Source organism: Trichosurus vulpecula, chromosome 4 (genome assembly GCF_011100635.1).
Source record: "Trichosurus vulpecula isolate mTriVul1 chromosome 4, mTriVul1.pri, whole genome shotgun sequence".
Taxonomy (NCBI): domain Eukaryota; kingdom Metazoa; phylum Chordata; class Mammalia; order Diprotodontia; family Phalangeridae; genus Trichosurus; species Trichosurus vulpecula.
Window position 1 is genome coordinate 438,375,582 of NC_050576.1, and position 25,244 is coordinate 438,400,825.

At 43.4% G+C, this 25,244-nt stretch overlaps 1 protein-coding gene across 1 annotated transcript in view; it reads right to left on the reverse strand.

The window, feature by feature from the left end:
• Positions 1-23,670, reverse strand: part of ATP13A5 (ATPase 13A5) — a 114,369-nt gene extending 90,699 nt beyond the window's left edge. The window contains exon 1 of the mRNA XM_036756038.1: positions 23,608-23,670. Coding sequence (XP_036611933.1) covers positions 23,608-23,670 — 63 coding nt within the window. The remainder of the gene's footprint in view (positions 1-23,607) is intronic.
• Between the last annotated feature and the right edge of the window lie 1,574 nt (positions 23,671-25,244).

The following is a 25,244-nucleotide window of genomic DNA, read 5'->3' on the forward strand; positions in this document are numbered from 1 at the left end:
ATACTGACATGATTTGCCATTTCTATCTTCAGCTCATTGTATAGATGACAAAGCTGAGGTAAACAAGGTTAAGTGACTTGCCCAGGGTCACACAGCTGAGAAGCATCTGAGGCCAGATTTAAAATCAGGTCTTTCTGATTCCATGCTCAGTACTGCTGAAATAATTAACAACTTTAGCAAAGTTGCAGCATGAAAAATAAACCCAAATAAGTCATCAGCATACCTATATATTACCAAGAAAGTTCAGCAGCAAGACATATAGAGATTCCACTTAAAATAACTGTAGACAATAAAAAATACTTGTGCATCTACTTAACAAGACAAACCAAAACACAACATAAAAACAAGTACAAAAGACTTTTCACACAAAGTCAGATCTAAATAATTTGTGGATCGGTTGTTTTACAGCTATGTCACAGTTGTGTCTGACCTGTGACCTAGTTTGGGGTTTTCTTGACAAAGCCATGCAGTGGTTTGCCATTTCTTTCTCCAGCTCATTTTACAGATGAAGAAATGGAGGCAGAGTTAAGTGACTTGCCTAGAGTTACACAACCAATAAGTGTCTGAGACCAGATTTGAACTCATGAAGTTCAGTCTTCCTGATCCCAGTCCCCAGGACTCTATTCATTGCACTACCTAATTTTCCCTAAAACAATCTGGAAAAAATATTAATTGGGGTAGGCCAAGCCAATATAATAAAAATGACCATTCCACCTAAACTAATTTACTTATTCATTCCCATGCCAATAAAACTACCAAAAAAAATTTATAGAGCTAGAAAAAATAATACAAAATCTTCTGGAAGAACAAAAGGTGAAGTCCATCAAGGGAATCAATGGGAAAAATGTAAAGAAAGGTTGTCTAGCTATATCAGATCCCAAACTATATTACGAAGTGATAATCATCAGAATGATCTGGTACTGGCTAAGAAACAGAGTGGTGGCTCCATAGGACAGATTAGATACACAATACACAGTAGTAAATGACCATAGTTATCTCATGTTTGAGAAACCCCAAAATCCAAGCTTTGAGGACAAAAATCCACTATTAAAAAAACTGCTGGGAAAACTGGAAAGCAGTTTGGCAGAAACTAGGTAAAGACCAACAACTTACACCATATACCAAGATAAAGTCAAATTGGGTACATGATTTACAGATAAAGGGTAATACCATAAGCAAATTTGGGTAACATGGAATGGTTTACCCATCAGATCTATGGAAAAGGGAAGAATATAGGACCAAGCAAGAGATAGCATTATAAGATGTAAAATGGATAATTTTTATTAAATTAAATGAAAAGGTTTTAGAACAAACAAAACCAGTACAGCCAAGATTAGAAGAAAAGCAGAAAACTGGTGGGGGGGAGTCTCTAATAAAAGCCTAACTTCTCAAATATACAGAGAACAGAGTCAATTTTGTAAGAATATGAGTCAATCCCCAATAGATAAATGGTCAAAGGCTATGAATAGGTACTTTTCAGATAAAAAAAATCAAAACTGTCTCTAGTCATATGTAAAAAATGCTCTAAAATCACTATTGATTAGAGAATTGCAAATTAATACAACTCTGAGGTACCACCTCATACCTACCAGATTGGCTAATATGACAGAAAAGGAAAATGATAAATGTTGCTGGGAATGTGGAAAAACTGGGGCACTGATGCATTATCGGTGGAGTTGTGAACTGATCCAACCATCCTGAAGAGCAATTTGAAACTTTGTCCAAAGGACTGTAAAACTGTGCTTACCTTTGACCCAGAAATACCACTATTAGGTCTGTCTTCCAAAGAGATTTTTTAAAAAAGGGAAAGGACCTATATATGTACAAAAATTGCTTGCCCTTTCAAGAGAGAAGGAAGGAGAGAATTTGGAACTCAAGCTTTTTTGAATGAATGTTATAAATTGTTTTCACATGTAATTGGAAAAAAAATAAAATTGGAAAAAAGAATTGGAGTTGAAGCTCACTCTCAAGTTAAGAGAAAGATGAATGAAGGGTGTGAATGGGCCCCAATTAGGATTCATGGGGGCCAATTGATGTAAAGCACATTGACAAGGAAATGACCTCCAATAGCATGGTTGTAGCAATTAATGCAGAAAAAAGCCTTTGGTGGCAAAGGGATTTTCAAATCTAGAAAGCAGAGACATAGAAGGGCCATTTTAATGTAATAAAAAGTGTATATCTAAAACCACAAGCTACCATCATATTCAATGGGAAAACATTTAAAGTTTTACCAATAAGCATAGGAGTGAAGTAAAGATGCCCCATCTCTCCACTTTCAGTTGACAGTTCTAAGAAATACTAGCCAGAGGAAGTAGAAGAGGCAAAAAAATTAAAGGCACAAACATTGTCAAAGAGGAGGAAAAAATAGCCCTATTTGCAGGCATTATGGTTTATTTAGAAAACTCCCAAGGATTTTCCAAGAAACTAATTGAGACAATTAACAAAATCAGCAAAATGGCAATATAAAAAAATCCCCCAATCACCCCCCTTTGTGCATAGCAATAACAAAATCCAGAAGCAATACAGAAAAAGCAATCTCATTAAAAATAATCACCAATTCCTAAAAATATCTCCAAGTGAGCTTACCAAGATTAACTTTAGAATTGTATAAATACAATATCTAAAAGCAATTGTTAAAAGGAAAAAGCAAGAAAAAATGGAAAGATATTTATTAATCCAGGAGAAGTTTTCAGTAATATGACAAACATTGTGATATTACCTAAATTATTATATGAATGTAATCCTATGCCAATCAAATGTTCAAGGAAGCTCATGGAGCTACAAGAGAGGTCTACAAAATGATAACAAAATTATTTGGAGGAACAAAAGTTCAAAGAGCTCATAGGAAGATTATTTAGAATCTGAATGAAATGACATCTTGGATTTTATTTAGAAAGCAGTAATTATCAAAATCCTTTGGTACTGGCTTTAAAAATAGAAGAACAAATCAATGGAAAAGACAAGATAAAAAATAGTCAGTAACAACCAAACCCAATAACCTAATGTGTGACAGACTCAAAGTATAAACTCCTTGGGGAAGAATTTCTTATTTGACAGTAAAGTATTAGGAAAACTGGAAAGTCATTCAGTGGAGATTAGTTCTATATCAACATCTTACATCACAGGCCAAAATAAACTCAAAATATTTGAGCAATTTGAATATTAAAAAAAAATCCTAGAGGATGAGATCAGGCACCTTTTATAGCTGTGGTTCAGGGAGAATACCAAACCAAGGGAAAAGGAGAACCCAAAAGATAAAATAAATAATTTTTATTACATGAAATTGAACACTTTTCCATGGATAAAAATCAATAAGTCTGAGATTAAAAAGGGAAGTTGTGGATTGGAAGGGAAAAATCTTTATATCAAACAAATATACGATTGAAATTGGGCTGATTACATGGTAAAAGTAAAAGATAGCTGATGGTCGGCCCATGGGCATGCTATCAGAAAAAAGTGAGGAAGACCCCCAGACCACTGGGTAGACCCTCAAGGCAAACTTATTAGAGGACCTGAACAAAGGAGAGAGAGGAAATGGGCATTTATATACTGCCTGCTATGTGCCGCACACAGCAAGCATTTTTTTTAACCAATATTGTCCACTTGATCTTCACAACAATGTTGGGAGGTAGGGGCTATTAATTCTCCATTTTGCATTTGAGGAAACTGAAGCAGACAAAAGTGAAATGACTTGCCCAAAGTCACCCAACAAGTAAGAATCTGAGGCTGGACTCAGGTCTTCCTGAGTCCAGGTCTAGCACTCTGTGCACCATGGTACCACCAGGTACCTACAAAGATCATATGGTATAGGTGATGATCCGTGTCATTGGAAAGAATGTCCATGCAGATGAGGTCATAGAAACATTTGGAATGTTACAATATGAGAGAGGAAGGAACAACCTTCTAATAATCAGAGAAATAACAAGGGGAAAGGGGCTGCTTCTGAATACAATGGGCTCCCATCGGTGACCTCTTCAAGGAAAGATTGAATGACCACCTGCCAGGGATGCTGTGGAGGGTTTTTTTTGGCATATGTTGGACCGGATAGATACTAAGGCTTCTTTCAAGGTCATCTGTGGCAAACAGACAGAAATTAAGGGATTCTTTCATCAATGAGCTTTCTCTAAGTGGAGTGAATAGGAGACCAGTGAGATAAATAGGGAAGTCTCAGGGAGCCAAGAACTAGAAGAAAAAGATGGCACAGAGGTAGAGTGACTCTATCATCCATTCTTGTTTACAGTGATGTGAGCAGTATCCTGTGACCCAGCCACAGATGCTGCTGTGGGATGACACCAATGACTAGATTCATTGCTGCCTCCACATGGCAATGTGCATGGTGCACCAGCAGGAGGGTCCCCCAATGCCTGGGACATGTGCATATTAAAGATATACCAGGTAAGGAGAAGGTCTGAGTGGTAATTGAGAGGGGAGGTAATAGCTGAGGGCACATCATTACCAACTGCCATCTGTTGGAAAAGAGCATGGACTTGTCAGTGCCAAAATAACTTTCTGAGATTCATTGCCTGATGAGAAAACATGACTGGTGAGGATAATTTCTGTATCCTTGATAAATGTTCCTCTTCACACTTAGTAACATTCCCTTCTAGGTCATTTATCAGATTGCCTGGAGATACATGGCTGGGAATAAGACTTTGAACATTTTGTTGGAAAAGAGACTCAGCTACCTGGGACCCTTCCAGTACAGATGCTCAATAACTTAACGATCCTTCTTTGGCCACAGAATTCGGTTTATCTGATGATGGTCTCAATTTCCCTTTGGACCAATTATCCTCAAACTCACTTAGATTTTTCAAAAGTCTCTGAACTGTGTGAAGATCTTGATGCTGACGTTCTTAATTCCCTGGTGGAATACATTGGAGGGTAAAAGAGAAAAGGGTGTGTGTGTGTGTGTGTGTGTGTGTGTGTGTGTGTGTGTGTGTGTGTTTAGAGAGAGGCAGGGAATTCTGGCAACATTCTTGACATGAAAAGGCAGAGGGAAATGTAGAGTGTTCTCAAGCTTCAAAACCATCTAACTTCTCCCCTCCCCATTTTACAGAGGTAGCAAACCAAGGCCCAGAGAGGGAAAGGGATATAACAAAGCTTTCTCATTAAGTCAATAGTGGGACATGAACTCAAGTGTTCTGGCTCCCCATCCTCGTGGGTCACTTGGTTCAAACATCTTTCTTCAGGACAGGCAATTGCCTGGGTTTGCTCAGGGTCCTGGGGGTAGTGAGGGGCAAAGCTGGGAACATGGTAAAGCATGGTTCTTTTCAGTTTCTTTCAAGTGGATTTCAGAGATTTTGGCAAAGGAAATGATAGAGAGATAACCTTGATCTTGAGAACCCTTTCTTTGAGAACAACTTGACTGGTAAGAAAAGGGCTGAGCCTGGAATGAAGAGTGTGTAAGAGTTAACTCCAAACCCCTTCAGGCTTTGGCTGGTTATTTTTCTGCCTATCCCTCTGTCTGCCTGTCTGTCTGTCTATCTCTCTATCCATCCATCCATCTATCTATCTCTATCTCTCCATCCATCTATCTATCTCTATCTCTCCATCCATCTATCCACCCATCCATCTATTCATCTATCTCTACATACACACACATATATGTGATGCTCCATGTGTTTGCCCTTCTACATATAAACCCTGGCCACATGTTTCCCCACCTGGAAAATGAGAGCGATAATAGCACTTACCTCTTAGGGTTGTTCTGAGATAAAAACGAAGTATGGTACCTGAAGCCCTTTGAAAGCTGCAGAAATGGGATCTCGTTTTACACAGGAGGCCCTGAGGGGCACATGGCTCAGCCAGAGTCCCAGGATCTGAGTAGAGCCAGACTGTGAGCCTCCAGCCTCTGACCCCAGACCCAGCCTGCTTTCTGCCAGGCCAGGTGTGCCTCTTACCCTCCCCAGGTAACTGCTCTGGATCTCAGGCATCTCCCCAGAACTTAAGGATTAGGTCACAGATCAGATTCTTCGGGTGCTGTTAGAGAGAACTGGCCACACCAGACAAGCCCCAGTTACATCGAGAATTGTGATTATCATTTAAGACTTGGACTGGCAGAGAGAAAGTGAGGCTGAGTATGCTGAGGCCATACTGCAGGAGCCCTGGGGAGCCCCTGCCTTCATTATGAGAGATCCCCTCTGCCAAACCTCCCAGCTCTGAGGAGCTTCCCTGAAACAGAACAAGCTGAGGGGGCCCCACCTGCCAGCCTCCAAACAATAGCGCTCCTTCATCTGTCCAAGCACCTCCATCTCCATTTTCCCTGACACAAGCATGACAACCTTGTCCTGGCAGTAATTTTTGGAATCTTGATTCAATTAACTAGACAATGAAAAACCTTGTGAGGGCTCATGGCCCTTGAAATTCTGCCAGACCTGGAGTCTCCTGAGCCAAGGTTCTGCATGGAGAAAATGTCCCAAAGACACAGCCAGAGCCTCAGGCTTCTGGGACCCTGCACCTGTCAGGACACCTGGGCAGCCCTATGTGGCTCCATTCTCTACCCAGAGGTAATGCCAGGCTTCAGATGACGCCAGGACCCCAAGCACTTAGAAAGGGTAAGCCCATCCAGGCCTTGCCTTTAGCTGCCCTGAAGCTAGGGGGCTGCCTTGAGGATCCCAACAGACTTGGGAATTCTGGCTGCAAGGAAGCTTGACCATGAGCCTAGTAGAGCCAGACTCCACTGGCCCCAGGAGAAGCCCTACAGCAGATTTCCAGCCTGCCAGTTCTTCCCCAAAGCCCTAAACCATCATCTCAAGCTTCTGTTCCATGGAAAGCTGCCACCAGGACAGTCCCTGCTTGGAGATAAGATACTGGCTATGGCGTCTGACTTCAGCCAGACCCTTGCCTGACCACTTTCTTGGATAATTACTGACCAGATCTATGGCTTTCCCCCCAGTATCTGTCTTTGACTCCCACTTGCAATCCCCCATCTTGCCCCACTCAATTCACCTGCTCCCTTAAGTAATCTGTTCACCCATCTCTGTCCCCTACCACCCAAGCTCCTGGACTTGCCTCCAAAGTGAGTATCCCCACCAGAAACCTCTAAGGGGATACAGTTACAACATCTGTATAGGAGACTGCATTGGTAATTAAGGAGGGACTTTTTTACTGTTTTAGAATGCTAAATTAATTAAGTCTCTTTGATTGAATCTAACTAGTTACAAAGCCCCAGGCCCAAACCCCTATTTACTAGGTGTTAAGTCAATTGGGTGTGAAGCCCCCAGGGCCCTAAAGGGAGTTGCTAAGACCAGAGCAAATAGTAGGCACCTAAGTTCTGGTCACTCAGATGATGTTTGATGATGTCTATAGACTGTATAAAAAGAGAGAACAGAATTGTTTGCTTGGGTCTGTGAGCCATAGGAGCAGTGGCGTGTGACTCTGGGCCAGCTGTTGTTAAGAGCTCCCCAGCTCATCAACCCAGATGTTGATGCTTTACTGGTAACTATGAATTGTGACTTGGTCTGTTTATATTGTATATGTTTGTAATTTGTTTGTACTTACTCTGAAGTTCAAGGTGCTGGCTTTTCCTCCTGAACTAAGCGAGTTTATATGAATATGTTGGATTAAAGTAAGATTGTTAACCCCTTAACATTGCCTTCCTTAGTAAAGCAGATCAAAAGAACTTTGCTGGCAGCATTCCTGTTGTTGGACTTGTGTTGGTCTTTCACTCCCACAGCAGCTGCTAGCCGAATTGTTGCAACAGAGACCAAGGCCTCCTCCAGCCCTGGGCCCATGTAGCTGTCCACGGCATCAGCACCAGACTGCAAGGTAGCATAGAATAGTGGGGGAAGTGCTGGACAGAGTTAGAAGGGACCTGGTTTCATCTCCCACCTTGTACACTTAAGTTATATGAGCTTGGGTTAGTCACCTAAGCTGTGAGCCTGTTTCCTTATCTGTAAAGTAGAGCTCATAATACATGTAGCACCCCATGCTCCCCAAAGAAGATTGCTGTGACAATAAAATGTAATATTGGTAAACTTTGAGGGGTCCCATCAGTGGCAACCACTGCCTCTGACCTACCCTATCTTCCTCTTTCCCCAGTACCAGTAGAAAGTGCCTTGGGGTCCCCACAGTCACTCCAGGGCCACTGAGTCTAGCCCCTGCCCAGCACCCACAAATGGCCCACAAAGAGTACACCCCTACCTCCTTCAGGAGAGCCAGCAGTGATGAGATAACAGTGTTTGTCAAACCTCCTAACATTGTTATCTTCAGAAAAGCAAAGAGATCTGACATGATATGGGATGGGTGATGTCACTTAACACACATCAAACATTGTCACCCAACATTCACTTCAAATGCTTCTGTTTACCAAACACCCAGTGCTGAGGATCCAGGTAGGATTTTTCTCTGGGTCACCATGCTATGTTTATATGCGGCCAGAGTTTGGCACAGTGCAAGGGTTTCCAGAAAGGCTGGTTCCATGTTCAACATCTCTATGAGACTCTAGACATGACCAACCAAGTCCAATCAGATCCAAGATCTACAGTAGGGATTTAAAAGGCTCTTAAGTCCAATCCCCTCATTTTACAGATGGGACAATTGAGGCACAAAGCCATAAAAGTGACACAGGTAGCAAAAGCCCTGGTCTGAACTTAGGTCTCCCAGATTCTAAATCCACAGTCCTCTCCACTAGATCATGTTGCTTCTAAGAAGCGTCCTTTGTTGGTTACCCAGGGCACTTCCCCCAGATACATAGTCACAGAATCCAAAAGCCAGAGGGATCCGAGATGCATGAGTAGTCATCTGTCCTTTACTTAAACACCTCCAAACAAATCAAGTTGAACTGAAAATGGTGGGGCTGCCACCTCCTATGGCAGCCAACCCCACAGACTGCAGAGAGCTTTATCGTTATCAAGCCTAAATGAGCCTCGGCACTTGCATCCATTGCCCCCTCTGTGGTCTAGCAGAGGGAGGCCCAACCCCCTTCCAGGGGGCACAGAGGCTTGAAGGTAGCTGCACCTTTACAACCCCAAGGGAATGATCGTGTTCTGTAAAACGACCTTTAAACAATGTGCTTTCACATAGGAGAGGCTGAAGGGCTTGAAGAGAGAGACTTGGGGGTGGGGGGAGTGTGTGTGTGCACACGTGCGTGTTTGCGTGTGTGTGTGTGTGTGTGTGTGTGTGTGTGTGTGTGTGTGTGTGGTACAGGTGTATGTGTGGGGAGAGGGGTGTGTGTGTTTGTGTATATGTGTGTGTGTGTGGTACGGGTGTATGGGGGAGGGGTGTGTGTGTGTTTGTGTATATGTGTGTGTGTGTGTGTGTGTGGCACAGGTGTGTGGGGGAAGCGGTGTATTGTGTGTGTGTTTGTGTATATGTGTGTGTACCTTCTCTTACCATTTCCTCCTTGATGAGCTGGCCCTTCTCCTTACCGAGGCCAAGCCCTCCTCCTGCAGCAGCGATCCCCTTCCAGCACATCCGCCCCCTCTGTCAGCCCTCAATCTCTCCCTCTCCGTGGCTCCTTCCCTACAGCCCACAAACATTCCCGAGTCTCCCTCATCTTCAGAAGGGCCTCCCTGGATCCTCTCATCCTCGCTGCCTTTTGTTACTGAGCTCCTTGAGACTAAACACCTACACCAGGAACTTCCTGTCTGTTGGCTGTCTTCTCATCTCTCTGCAACGGAGCCTCCAAGCCCACCATTGAAAAGAAGCTGCTGTCTCCCGAATGAACCATGATCATTTCGCTGTTATTTCAGCCCTGTCTGGCTCTTTCTGACCCCATTTGGGTTTTCTTGGCAGAGATACTGGCGTGATTTGTCATTTCCTTCAGCGGTTTATTTTGCAGATAAGGAAACTGAGGCAAACTGGGTTAAGTGACTTGGGTCACACAGCTAGGAAGTGTCTGAAGGCAGACTTGAACTCGGGTCTTCTTGACGCTAAGCACAGTGTTCTTTCCACGTGCCACCCAGCTGCCTCTCCTCAATAGCAATAAGAAACTTGGAGAGGAGGGTTTTAAAAGAATGATGTTAAGTTTGGGTTTGGACATGTTGAGCTTAAGATGTCTGTGGAACATTTCTCTGGGGAATTCTTAGAGTCAGTTAGACATGTGAATCTCAAGATCAAAAGAGGGGTTGGTTGGTTTGCACTTTTTTCATTTTTTTCAATTACGTATAAAAATTCTTAGCACTATTATTTTTAAATTTGAGTTCCAAATTTTCTCCCTCCTTCCCGTCCCCCTTCATTGAGCCATAGGTTATATATGTACAGTCGTGTAAAACATATTTCCATATTAGGCACGTTGTGAAAGAAACTACAGACACCCCCCTCCCCCAAGAAAAATAAAGTTTAAAAAAAGCATGCTTGGATCTGCATTCAGACTCCCTCAGATCTCTCTCCAGAGGTGGACAGCATTTTTTCATCATGAGCTCTTTAAAATTGTCTTCCATCATTGTATTGCTAGGAATGACTAAGTCATTCACAGCTAATTGTCATTACAATATCGCTGTTACTGTGTACAATGATCTCTTGGTTCTGCTCAGTTCAATCTGCATTAATTCACATAGGTCTTCCAGAGTTTTTCTGAAACCACATTGCTCCTCATTTATTATAGCATAATAATATTCCATCACAATCATGCACCACAAATTGTTCAATCCCCTTGATTTCCAATTCTTTATCCCCACAAAAAGAACTGCTATAAATATTTTGTACATGTAGGTCCTTTTCCTTTTTGTTTCTTAATCTCTATGGGATAGAGAACTAGTAATGATATTGCTGGGTCAAAGAATATACACAGTTTGATAGCCCTTTGGGAATAGTTCCAAATTGCTCTCCAGAGTGGTTGGATAAGTTCACAATTCCACCAACAATGCATCACTGTCCCAATGTTTCCACATCCCTTCCAACGTTTGTCATTTTCCCTTTTTGTTATATTAGTCAATCTCATAGGTTTGATGCAGTACCTCAGAGTTGTATTAATTTGCATTTCTCTAATCAATAATGATTCAGAGCATTTTTCATATGAATATAGGCAGTTTTGATTTCTTCTTCTGGAAACTGCCTCTTCATATTCTTAGACCATTTATCGATTGGAAACTGACTCCTGTTCTTAAAAAATTGACTCTGTTCTCTATATATTTGAGAAATGAGGCATTTATTAGAGAAATTTTTCCCCAGTTTTCTGCTTTTCTCCTAATCTTGGCTGCATTTGGTTTTGTGTGCTCAATTTTTTTTATTTAATGAAAACAAAATTATCCATCTTACATCTCATAATGCTCTCTGTATCTTGTTTGGTCCAAAATTCTTCCCTTACCCATAGATCTGACAGACTAACTATTCCATACTCCCCTAATGTGCTTATGGAATCACCCTTTATGTGTAAATTATGTATCTATTTTAACTTTCTCTGGTATATGGTGTAAGCTGTTGGTCTATACCTAGTTTCTGCCAAAATGCTTTCCAGTTTTCCCAGTAGTTTTTATCCAATAGTTAGCTTTTGTCCCAAAAGTTTGGATCTTTGGGTTTATCAAACACTAGATAACTATGGTTATTTACTACTGCACACTGTGCACCTAAGCCATCCCACTGATCCACGTTCTGCTTCTTAGCCTGTGCCATATCGTTCCGGTGATCACCAATTTATAACGCATTAGGGGATCCTGTACAACTCCGCTGCTTTTCTTCACTTTTTTGTTCATTGATTCCCTTGATATTCTTGGCTTTTTTAGTTTTCCCGATGAATTTTCTTATCATTTTTTCCAGCTCTATAAAATGATTTTGGATCGTTTGATTGGTATAGTACTGAATAAATAGATTAACTTAGGTGGAGTTGTCATTTTCATTATATTTCTTGGCCCGCCCATGAGTAATTACTATCTTGGCAATTCTTTAGATCTGACTTTATTTGTGTGCAAAATGTTTTGTGATTGTGTTCATGTAGTTCATGGATTTGTCTTGGCAGGTATGGATTTGTCTTGGCAGGTAGAACGTCAAGTGTATTATATTGTCTATAGTTATTTTAAATAGAATTTTTTCTTTCTATCCCTTACTACTGAATTTTGTTGGTAATTTATGGAAACATGGATGATTTATGTGGGTTTATTTTGTATACTGAAACTTTGCTAAAGTTGTTAATTATTTCCACTGATTTTTAGTTGATTCTGCAGGATTCTCCATACCATCATATCATCTGCAAAGAGTGAGAGTTTTGTTTCCTCATTGCTTATTCTAATTTCCTTCAATTTCTTTTTTTTTTCTTTTTGCTAAAGCTAACATTTCTAGCACAATATTGAATAACAGTGGTGACAATGGGCACAGGAGAGGTTAAATCTGGATAAATATATCTGGGCATCATCAGCATAATCATGATAATTATATTCATCATGGGACATGATGAGATCACTAAGTGAAGTGGTATTGAGCGAGAAGAGACAAAGGCTCAGGTCAGAGCCCTGGAGGACATTATTAAATGTTTTATTGGAAGTAGAATGCAAAGGGGAGCTATACTGCCTTGAAGGAGGATAACATACATACTCTGCCATTTTCTTTCTACATATTACTGTGGCCTCATCTTTAAAAAAAAAGTTTGCTGCTTTTTGATTTTATGCCAATTATTTGGACCTTCTAACCCTTCTCCCCACCCCCCAGAATTAAAAAAAATCAATGAACACGGCAAGCACTTCTTGCACGAGATGCAGTACTCTGTCCCCTATAGTTCCTGACCTTTCTACAGAAAGGAAGGAAACATGTTCTATGTTCTCTTCTCCTTGCTATTTTCCAAATTTGTCGTCTTCTCTCCCATCTCTATGCCTTTGCACAGGAAGCCCCCTGTGCCTGGCATACATCCTCTCCACTTTTTACTAGGCCGAACTACCTTCAAGGTGCAGCTTATATGCCACCTCCTATAGGACAGCTGCCCTGATTTTCCCTAATTATTAGTGTTCTGTCTCTTCTCAATCAATCAATATTTATTAAGTGTCTACCATCTGCCAGGCACTGTGCTAAGCACTGGGGATACAAAAAGAGGCAAAAAGTAATCCCTGACCTCAAGGAGCTCACGATCTAATGGAAAAGACAACGCTCAAATAAATAGATATAAAGTAGGCTTTATACAGAATAAATAGGAAATAATTGGCAGAGAGAAGGCACTGGAATTGAGAGGATTTAGGGAATGCTTCCTGTAGAAAGTTGGGTTTTACTAGGGACTTAAAAGAAGCCAGGGAGGTCAGGAGTCAGGGGTGAGGAGGGAAAGGATCCCAGGCATGGAGGATGGCCAGAGAGAATGCCCAGAGCCAGAGATGGAGGGTCCTGTCCATGGAATGACCAGGAGGCCGGTGTCCCTTAATCAAAAATTATGTGTCAGGCATTGCCCTTTAGCTGTTTATCTATTTCTTTGGTTCTGTCCCTAATAGACCACAGTATCCTTGGCAGCAGGGGCTATCTGTAGCCCAGCGCAAATCACGATTCCTGGCCCCAAGTAAATCCTTCAGAAACATTTGTAGAATCAACTTGGTTAACTACATGTGAACTTCGTAAGACTGAATGAACCAAGAGCTCAGTTTTGCTTTTTCTCATGAATACAGAGGTAAGCCCACCTACCAACAGCCTTTGGGAGCTGTCTGCTTTTCCCAGAAGTCACATAATGATGACATGTGTAGATGGTGCCTTACAGTACTTTTTTTTCTTTCTGAGTTTCACAAGCCCATGCAATGCACAGCTTGAGGCCCATCTTGTAGATAAAGAAACTAAACCTAGAGTAGCAGAGTGACTGGTCTCAGGGCACGTAACAAGTAAGGCGAGCTAAGTCCTGCACCCAGGTCCACTTTCTATGACACCACACTCCTTGCCTAAGAATTTAGGGTGTCCTGAGTGAGAATGCAAGCCCTGAATCCCTTGAATTTAAACATCAAAGAAATGCCTCCCCTTCACTTCTGTAGAGCTGAAACCCACCAGGTTGGGGCTCTTGCTTTAGGGGGATCCCATCCCCAAATATTCTGTTCCAGCTCTGCCCTTGCCTTTATCTCTCTGAAGTTTCTAAACCAGGTACATGGCACTCAGCCCAGGGGACACTCAGTCATTGCAGTGCTGACTCCACCTTTTCTAATCAGCAATTCTCCCATACTCAAGACTTCCTCAAGGTCTCTCTCCCTGTTCCAATGCAATGTTGTATCAAGCTACAATGTTTCCCAAAGGCTTCTCTCCCTCCACAACCCCACACCCACTGCTGGCTTGGGAACAGCCTTGTTGGATAGGATTTCCTGGAATTCTCCTTTTCATATTCCCTCTGTCTTCCTCCCCTTCCCATTTAGAATCCCTCTCAAAACTGGGGGAGATGTTAGAAGTCTGATAACCCAGCTCCCTCCAGATTCATGAATCCGCTCTCCAACATCCCTGACAAGTTTGCACAGAGTCTGATTAAGGACTTACCAGAGATGGGAGTGAATCCAGAGTCTGATTAAGGATTTAACAGTAATGGGGAACCCACTACTTCATGTGGAAGCCCTTTGCAACTGGGGCAATTCAGTTATCAGAAAGGCCTTTCTTATGTTGAATCTAAATCTTCCTTTGGTCTGTCGATCACAGTTACAACCTCTAGCTACACAATCAAAGTCAGATTTCTCTTCCACTAGATAAATTTTGAGATTATGACTGTTAGATACTTCAGGGCCAAAAAAAAGATGGTATAGAAATCTATCTTGCCCTACAAGAAAGTAAGGGGAAAGGGGATGGGGTGGGGAGCAGAGTGGGGTGATACTAGGAAGGGCAGACTGGAGAAAGGGAAATTCAGAATACATGCCATCTTCGGGTGGGGGGAGGGCAGAAACGGGGAGAAAATTTGTAACTCAGAATCTTGTAGAAATGAATGTTGAAAACTAAAAATAAATTTTAAATTTAAAAAAAAAGGAAGCAGAATAAATGAGAAAGAACATATTCACCAAATGGAATGGGCTTCCTCAGGAGCTGGTAAGCTTCCCCTCCTTGGAGGTCTACCAGCAGATGCTGGATGACCACTTTCTGGGTAGATTGTAGTTGGGATTTCCTTCAGACGTGGCTTGCCGCCTCTGACAGGCCCCTATAATGGTAATAACTAAGGGCTCCCACAAAAACGAAGCACCCTGAGATTCCCAGAGACTACAGGCTGGTAGGATCCCTCATTTGCCAGCCTGGCCAGGTACCTGGAGCTGGCCAAGAAGCCCATCTATGATCCAGCCTCTCCTTACAGACTGCCAATGAGGAGGAGCCCACTGCCCCCTGGGAGCCCATCCTACTAGGAGAGAGACCTCATTGTCAGGAAGTCGTTCCTGACCCCCAGCTTAAATTGGCCTTTGGGGCCAAGCACAATGTGGCCACAGGGCAGATAGGCAAGGGCAGGAAGGAAAATATCAGGTGCAAAGTGAGGAGATCTGAGTTCAAATGCTGGTTGTCACTCTTACTACCTGTGGGACCTTGGACAAGTCACTTACCTTCTCCAGAGCTTAGTTATCTTATTGTAAAAGAAATGAGAGGGGTGGACTGAATACCCTTCAAGTCCCCCTCCATCTCTAAATCTATGACCTAGACCCAATTCCCTTCTCCCCTGGCCTTTCAAGCCCTTGAACACAGAAATCATATCAGCATCACACAGTGGATGGAAAACTGGACTTGGAGCCAGGAAGACCTGAGTTCAGATTCTTCCTATGATACTTTCTACATGAGGGACCATGAACTAAGCAGTTCACTGAGCTTCTTTTGCAAACTGGGGCTGAGGGGAAATGAACATGGGGGCCTTCAATACCCCTGCCAACTCCAAATCTATGATCCTGTGATCCTGTGAGGCCCAAACTCAACACCCAAAGTTCTTTCCAATGACATGAGAAGGCAGGGGATCAACACACCTGCTCCTCGGCCGTTGGATGATCTCTAGTTGTCAATGTAGGGAAAATGTTTCTGGAAAAGTGCCTTTCTCCCAGAAATGCTATCAAAGAAGTAGGGCAAGGGCTACGGCTGTTTGTTTGGGTTTCTGACATCTGAGGAGACTGACGCACAGAAAGGTTACATGACTGACTCATGGTCACCCAGCGATAGTGTCGGAGCTTGGCTTACATGTCCTGTTTTCTATGAAACTTCCCTTCCATGTGCAAACCTCTCCAAAGGCCCCCTGCTGGGTTACTCTCCAGTCTCCTGTGGGAGATTTTCAGTGAGAGGGAACTCATGACCTTACAAGAAAGTTCATTCCATTTTTGGATATTTTTTTCTGACAATGAGATGAAATCTGCCTTCCACCAATTAGTCTTAATTCCAACATCTTGAACAAAGCAGATTTCTTGATGGAGTCCATCTTTGCCTTCTTCAGGCTCAATCTTCCCCAGGTCTTTCACTGCTCCTTGCAGAGCCAGGGTCCCAGATCCTGCACTGGCCTGGTTGCCCTTCTCTGAACATCTGCCAGTTTCTCAATATCGCTTTTCCTCTACAGCTCCTGGACTTAGTCTCACAGTCTTTGAGTGGAGTGCAATTGGCTCCCAAAATCTGAACCCAGCACTTAAACAATGGCAAACTCAGGGGACTCATGCAGTTCACTCAGGTCAAGCTTGTGGTCCCCTAAAGCCCTGAGATCTTTTTTTCTTTTCATGAACACTGTTGAAAAGTCAGGCCTCACACCCATCCTGCCCTTGGGTAATATGATTATTATTACTTAACTCTAGTGTGCTGGTGCATTTCATGCTGATTGCAGTCCAGTCTGACAAGCTACAAGAACCCGGCCATGATCACCTCTGTATTTTCTCTGACCTCAAGGGAAAGAGGGCTGGGTCAAGAGTCAGCAGCCCTAGACTGGAATGATGGTTCTGCCAGGTATTACCTGCATGACCTTGGGCAAGCTGCTTGACTCCTCTGAGCCCATTTCCTCATCTCTGTAAAAAGGGTTAGGGAGAGGCCTTTCAGGTTTCCTTCTGGCTCTCTGACCCTTTGACAAAAATGTGGGCTCCAGCTAAATGCCTGTCCTTGGGTCCCTGTAATCTCCATCTTCCCTCACACGAACACTTGACTCTATGGATATTTTTGTATGGGCTTGTGCTGTTTTTTAATGGGGAGAGAGTTGTGTGTTCCAGTGGATGATGGGTCCTAGCTTGGTTTGACCATCAGGATCCTTGAGTACTCAAATTGAATCCCAATATACTGTGTTTACCCACATAATGGGTGCTCACAAATGATGGTGGATTGTTCCCCATTTGGGAAAAAAGAACACTAAGTCCAGGCTTTCTCACTTCCTGTTAGGTGACCCTCATGTCATCACTGGCTCAACCAGTCTCTTCTGATTAGAGTTTAGCCATCTTCAAAACTCTTCACAAACATCTCATCTGAATTGCATGGCAAGACAAGGCAGGGAGATTGATGTTGGTGGAGGCATCAACCTGCTTATTGTGGTAAAGACATGAAAAGGCCAAGGTCCCCTGAGGACTTGTAAACTGATTCTCTGCTTGTTCCCTCCCTGCATGGTGTGGAGTTCAGAATAGAGAGATGGGGTCACCTTTCTCTTCCTCGGCCCCTCTGCTGAGTCTTGTCCCCCTACCCAAGCCCAGTCCCCGGCCTCTAGGCTTCTGGTAGTCCTGACAAGCTTCCTGGCTACCTGGGTCCTTGCCCACTTAGGTTTGGACCAACAAGACCTTCTTACACACACTGGAAAGATGTTTGTCTGAATTAAATTGAGTGGAAACAAGGAGCACATGGGGGGACCTTTCAGGGTCCCTAAAAATGGTACCAGATTTTTGACTTTGCTCAGCAGTGCTCAGGTTAGCCTCCAAGCTCCCAGGGACCAGAGGGAAGACCAATGGCCTCCAGGAACTCTGTGTGTGTATGTGTGTGTGTGTGTGTGTGTGTGTGTGTGTGTGTGTGTGTGTGTTGTAAAGTTAATGGCATATAAGATCTTTCCTGCCCATTAATAGGCCTCACATAGAGCCCTGATGCAGAGCCAATTAGGCTCAGGTCACAGGGATTTCCACGCCTTTCAAATTAAGTGCTGATTTCCAAGCTTCTCAGTGCTAAGAGAACTGGGTGGTGGCAAAGCCCCAGACAGAGGGGAACTTGCTTGCCTAGGGGAACTTAAAGAATGCTTAAGATGTAGGCACTCCCTGGATTGGGGATGGAGCACCTTGAAAATCTTGCCTTCTGGTATCCTAATAGCAATGTTCCAAATAAATATTTTGGTTTTGTCTTGGAGGAAGAGTTTATTATATTTTGCAAACCAACCCTGAAAATACATATGCATATGCATAGCAGCTGCTATGAGTGCCGCATTGGTGCTACATTTGGCAAAGGGGACGGGATGACAAAATATAAACAGAAAGGCTCTAGGGAAGGAAATGAGTATCCCAGGATGGGAAGATTTACCTTATTCCTCCCTGGTGAGAGAATGGGCTAAAAGTACAGGAGTTTGGGAAAACTGAGAACCGACACTACAGAAGGGAGAACCCATGGACTTCGAATGATGTTTGCAAGTAATACTAATAGAACCTGGGAAAGAAATGGCTGGGGTACGTAGAAGAGGATGGGTGGTGTTGACAAGTTACTGTATTATGTGTAAAAGTAGAGACAGATAGCTGGAGGAAAAGGTTCAGGTGGAAAAGGAGTTAGCTGATTTGCATGAGGAGTATTCTATGCTACAGTGTCAAAACTTTCCTTTAGAAGAGCAAGCTAGAAAGCATCAGGTGGTAGCAGAAAAGGCAGCTGTGAGTTTAGCTTGGACAAGGAAGAGAAAAGTTAACAAAAGAAAGGTGTATGCAGCCCTTGCATCTATGAGACCTGATTGGGACCCAGACACCTGGGAGGAAGACATAGGGGTGGAAGATGAAGCAAATTCAGATGAGAAGTCTTCTAGGAATGTGGATGCTTGTCCAATAATACAAAGGAAGCAAGAGAACCGGGGGGGGGGGGGCACAGAATGTTTAAGGAAATATCTGAGGATTTTACACAGCAGGAAGTCACAGATATAACAAGCTGATTCACCCAAAAAGTTGGAGAATCATTAGTGTCTTGGATGGTGAGAATCAGTGATGAGGGGGCTGGAGGAGTATGGGTACATAAAACAGATTGCTTGAAATTTATAGGCATTAGTCAGAATCCCTTTGTACAACAAGCTTTTAGGGATCACAGTATTCAAGGAGGCAACAGTGGGACTACTTTGTTAGCTTTAGCTGTAGAGGAATGACATAAACAGTACCCCACTGACTCTATGTGGCCTCGTGGAGATAGACCTTGGTATTCACTTAGGGATTGTATGAGGAAGTTAAAGGAAGAGGTGATGAAAACTGCAACAATAGGAGGGGATGCAGATGTGTATCACAGCACTCCTTTGATGGTCCCTCGTAGAAACATAATAGTAAAAACTCCTCCTGCTGCTTACAAACACATAATTCTGACTTTACTAATTGGGGAAATAGGACATCCTCTTTTGGAGGATGGGTAGGATTTCCCAGTTAGATGACTTAGGGGAATGGGGAAAAGATAAATTTCCTCAAGAGAGAAAAGAAAATAGCCAACGGATTCAAAGTCAGAATAAATTTACAAGGAGAGAATTGTTTATGGCTTTATTGAGAGCAGGGATAGATTATGGAAAAATAGATGGTGTTCCAACTAAGGAACTATATAATATGTACTGGGAAAAGGGAATTAATATTAGACTGAATAGGGAAGTAAGAACTGTCCCTACAGCTCCTCCTGAACCATTCTATTCAAGTTTGTCATACCTGCAGGGAGAATAGGAAATTGGCCAAGCCCCAGTCCAGATTAAAGAAGTGCACAGACAGAATTACAGACCCCATATTGTATTTTTAACCATATAGTGGAAAAATGGAGTAACCACTGTAGCTAGAGCATTAATAGATACTGGAGCAGAGGCCTCTCTTACATATGGAAACCCTGATAAATTTAAACATGGAACCTCTATTACCATCACAGGACTGAGAGGGGCTGAAATACCAGCCAGACAAGTTAAACTAACGATGAAAATTGGGCAACTACCCAAGAAACAATATACAGTGGTGATTGTACCTGTTCCTGAATACATCATTGGGATAGATGTATTGAGAGATATGACTTTAAATTTGCCTGAGGGAAGATACCAATTTGCAACGAAGAAGATTGGAATTAATGCAGTCCTGGTGAGTAAAATAAAAATGGACTCCAGAAGCATGGCTAATGCCAATAAATGCCACAAGCCACTCAGAGGGAATATGATACTGTACTGTTAACACATAGAGGTTTGGGGAAAAGCTGTGAGGACAATTTTAGTCTCTATATAGGATGTGATCCTCCTGGCTTAGTTTCCTCATGGAGTTATTTTGAAAAGGTACTTTTCCCACCTGATTATTCCTGAGTCTTGGCTATGAGGTCGAATTGATGCTGCGTAGCTGGAGTCCTCATCAGATTTGAAATAGCCCTATCAGAAAGATACCAGCCTATATTTACCCTACTTCTGGTTATTGTCTACCTATTCTTTTTTGGCCTTTATTTAACCTTTTTTGTTAGATTTGTCTCCTCCAGGCTACAAATACTCTCCACTTGTAGATGATTGATTGCTTAAGCTAGACATTACTCTCTGTCCTAACTATAATTTATTACCCTGGACCTGTCATTGACCAAACTCTGGATACCGGCTAAAGCACTAACCCCTTGAAATGGACCTCTCAAAGCAGGGGCAGCTCTACATCCAAACTGTGCAGGAAGTAGTTTTAGAAGCTGAGACCTTTGCCCCTTCCCCCAAGGGATTTTGAGTCCCATTCATTTGAGAAAAGAATGATGGGGTGCTCATGCTCAAGCCCCCACTCTAAGATCACATATAGCTTATTGTTTTATCATTCTTCAATTGATATGTATTATATAGGTCTCATGATGTGTTTATTTTGTGCTATCCCTTTTATATTGTCATGAGAATTATGCTGATACAAGTTGTCCCTAAAGTCCCATTGGCCTATGTAAAGGGCATGTAAGATCTTGGAGCTGAATATAAGGTTAATAGGATATAGGATCTTCCCCATCCATTTATAGGCCTCACATAGAGCCCTGATGCAGAGCTGATTAGGCTCTGGGCCACAGGGATTTCCACACCTTTCCAGCTAAGTGCTGATTTCCAAGTTTCTCAGTGTTAATCAAGTGCTGAGTCTTTGATTGGAAACCATATATATTGTATTGCTTGGAGGGAGAGGCAGGGATGGAGAGAGCAGTGGGTGGTGGCCAGGCTGCAGACAGAGGGGAACTTGCTTGCCTAGGGGACCTTAAAGAACACTTAAGATGTAGGTACTCCCTGGATTGGTGATGAGTACCTTGCTAAAGCTTGCCTTCTGATATCCTTATAGTATTCAAATAAATATTTTGGTTTTGTCTTGGAGATAGAGAGTTTTTTATATTTTACAAACCAACCCTGGAAATACATATGTATATTCATAGCAATTGCTATGAATATCTCATTGGCATTACATGTGTATGTCCTGAACTCTGCAGGGTAGAGCAGGAACAGAGGCAGAGAAAGGAGAAAGTAGGGGAAAGCCAGCAACCCAAGCTTTGAAGAAGAAAAGCCTTCCCTCCCCTTTCATCCCAGGTGGAGATGGCAGAAAGCAACCAGAGCCCTCAGCCAGCAGTAACCTTCCTGGACTCCCAGGGACAGTCTTGTTTCCTTGTACCCATTCCAGAAGCAAACACTGGATCTGAAGGCTCAAATAACCCTCTGCAGCCTCAGTTTGCCCCTCTGAATATGGGGATAAAAGTAGTGGCTCATAAAAAGCTTTACTCAAGCAGCCCAAAGTCCTTCATAGTCCTTAATGAGAGTCAGTGACCGTCATAAACCAAGTAAGAACAACACCACATATTGAACAGGCTTCATAACATAAGAAGTGAAAAAAGAAGCCCTTATGAGGCATCTAGGTCAGTGGGGTGGCACAGTGGATAGAGCGATGGGCTTGAAGTCAGGAAGACTGATCTGGCTTCAGACACTTAAACTAGCTGTGTGACCCTGGGCAAGTCACTTCACCATGTTTTCCCCAATTTCCTCATCCGTAAAATAAGCTGGAGAAGGAAAAAGCAAAACATACTAGTATCTTTGCCAAGAAAACTCCAAATGGAGTCACAGAGAGTCTGACACAACTAAAGCCACTGAACGACAAAAATTAGGCACCTACTGTATGCATATGTGTTTATACATACATACATGTGTGTATATGCATGTATGTTCTGTACTCCAACAGTCCCTTTAATTGTACTCAAAAAAATCAGAAAAGGTCTCAAAGCACGGGAGAAGAAAGGATCTAATGAATTCCTGAGAAACAGACTGAGGGCAGAGAAAACCCAGGATCGGGGTTTCAATCCTATCTACCACTAGGGTCCTGAGCAAGTGATTTAATCTCTCTCTCCCACAGCTTCCTCTTCTATAAAACGGTCAGATTTGACTCAGTGGCCTCCACAGCCACTTCCAGGAAGAAACAGGCAGGATTTTCCTTACAGACAGGGAAATGACTAGGTTCATGTATCAACAATCTGCTTTCTCACCCACACTCCCTCTTTGACAACCTTTTCCCCACCTGCTTTCTCCCTAAGACTATGTTACACCAGATTTGTTGGGGGGAGGGGGAGGATTAGGGACACACAAGAGTTGGGTAAGGGGGGGGGGATCATGGAAGATAATTGTTCTTTCATTCGCATTAAAAATGCCCACGGGACTGATTCCCAGTGAGCAGTCGGTCAACATGAGGCTGCCCTGACTATTTAATAAAATTTTAATTCTTTAAAAAAAAAAAAACTACTACCAAGCCCACAGAGCGCAATTTGGCTTGATCTTTAAAAAGACACTCAGTTCTTACAAATGTCCCGCTCTCCTTTGGCCAGAAGCCTGGGAATCCTGCACAGCTGAGATTATATTGATAAAAGAGAAGCAAGTAAGGGGCTTGGGGGAGTGAGAAGTAGAGGGATTATCTAGCTGAACCTCCCTGTTTTACGTGGGAAGAAACTGAAGCCCAGAGGGGACAGATGCTCAGCCCCAGATACCCCAGCCAGCTTGGACTCCTGGCTCCCCGTGTGGGGCACAGGCTGCTATGCCCTGCTGATCTAAGTACTGAATGGCCTTGATTCTCCACTGGCTCCCCATGACATCAAACACTGCATACAGACACCCATTGTGATTTAAACACAAAGATGGAGGGAGCCCAATACAAAATAAAAACAGTCGTGGATGAAGGTTATTGTCCTTTGCCAAAGTCCGCCACTCAAAGCCTACTTAAAATAAAAACGGGGAAGAGAAGACTCCAGTGCCCCAGAAGGCACTTTCCCCTTATCCTGCAGCTCTAGCCCCAGGATTGTGGCTTTAGAGCTAGCAGGGACCTTAGAGGCCGTCGGGGCACCCCCCTGATTTTCAAGAGGGCAAACTCAAGGTCACTCATCAGAGGCGCATGATATATACACGTACGAAAGACGTCCAAGGTGGGTAAGAGCTCAGGTCCTCTGGCTCCAGAGCCAGGGGTCAGTCTGTGCCTGCACTGTCCTGTCCCCAAAAATGATCTGCCTTGAAACTGGCCCCCCAGCTAAATGCTTCCCGTAGACCTACAGGAGCCTGGGAAGTTTCAGCCACCTATAGGTCTCTCAAATGCCTCCAGGAGGCTGAGAAGCTTCCTTCCCCCAGATACCGGCTCTGCCTGGGAAAGCGGCACGTACCAGTTCGTTGTCCTCTCCTGGGTTAAGCAGGGCCCAGTGGCCTCTCTTGTGGTTTTCCTCCATGTGGATGCCCTCCTGTCCCCTGCCAAGGTCTGCTCCCAACTAATCCCTCAGGGAGCACTTTGACAGGATCAGCTGGAAGGGTGAGCACCAAATACCTTTCATCCTGGCTGTGCAATGATGTTTAAATCTCCTACCACACCCCTTCCTTATTGGACTAAGAGAGGTGAGCAGAGGTGGCTAAGGGGGTTCTCAAGCTTCCAGCCTGACTTGATTTCTCTCCTCCAACTTCAGCTGCTGAGCCAACTCAGGGAGGCAGAAGCTACAAGAGCAGTGATTGGACAGGAAAGTGTAATCACTTAATTTCCCATCAACAAACGTTGGAGCTGAGCCAAGCACACCCAGAACAGAGGAGATTCCTCTTGAAGAAGCTGAGCTAGAGAGATTAGGAAGCAAAGAAGATGCAGAGACTTGGGGGAAAGGGACAAGCATATTGCCCAGGGTGGGAGAAGAGGGAAGTCAGAGGAATGTGGAAATGGCTCTTCACTGACAGGAAGACGGGGTTTGGGGCTGAAAGGAAGGGGAGGCTCAGATGAAAAGTGGGGATCAAACAGAAGCAGACGGGAGAGCAGCAGCATCCCATGACAGACAGACAGACATGGGCATAACCTGCAAGGACAGAGGGCTCACCCCTCCCCACCCCAGCCTTGTTCTCTCCAGAAAATTCATGGACTCTCTGATCTGGAAAAGGCTTGAGAATCCTCTTGGTCACTCAACTGACAAGTGATCATCCAGTCTTGATTTGAAGCCTTCCTTAGCTTCGCTGGGCCTCAGTTTCCTCATCTGTCACTACCACTATGGTGGAAATCTGAAGGGCAACTGTGTGGTCCAAGAGAGCAAAGTGTCACCCCAAGTCCATCATTTAAGAGAATAAATGGGGTTTCTATGGCATGGGCAGTTCTGGGAGAAGGAAGGAAGGAATGAAGGAAGGAACAAAAGAAAGAAGGAAAGAAGCAAGCAAGCAAAGAGAAAGGAGGGAGGGAGGAATTGAATTTTATGCATATGGAATAAATCTTGAATATTGTGGTTCTCCTTTCCAGAAAAAAACTGTCAAAGAGACAACTCAGTGATTTGTAGAAGTACATGGATTTTCTTCAGGTCATTTCTTCAATGATTCTTTCAAGAGTTCAAAGACAAAAAAAAAATAAAAAATAAAAAAAGAGTTCAAAAACCCAAGCCTGGGTGGGTTTAGGCCCACTATTCAATGCTGCAGACAGGTTGTACTCTGGCTCTGCATTCATGGACTGCCTGCATGGTCTGCTGGAGCCTCACACTGTCTCCCCTGGGAGCTGGACTCTGAGGACATCAGAAGTGAGTTCCAGAGCATTGGCTGGAGCAAGGCCAAGGGACAAGCCACCAGCTGCTACTGGTAAGTGGGTCAGCTCTTCTGGCTGCTTCAAGATGCTCAATATTTTCCTTTGATGCTGGGGTTGAGGGCTTTGTCATGGCAGGTCAAGGTCTGGCCTCTGGGTGTTTTGTGGCAAGACTATCTGACCAGAAATGGAGAGGATTTGTCGTGAATGTCAATGAGGGTGAAGGGCGAGCACCACCCTTGGGAGGGAGCTGGGCAGTGGCAG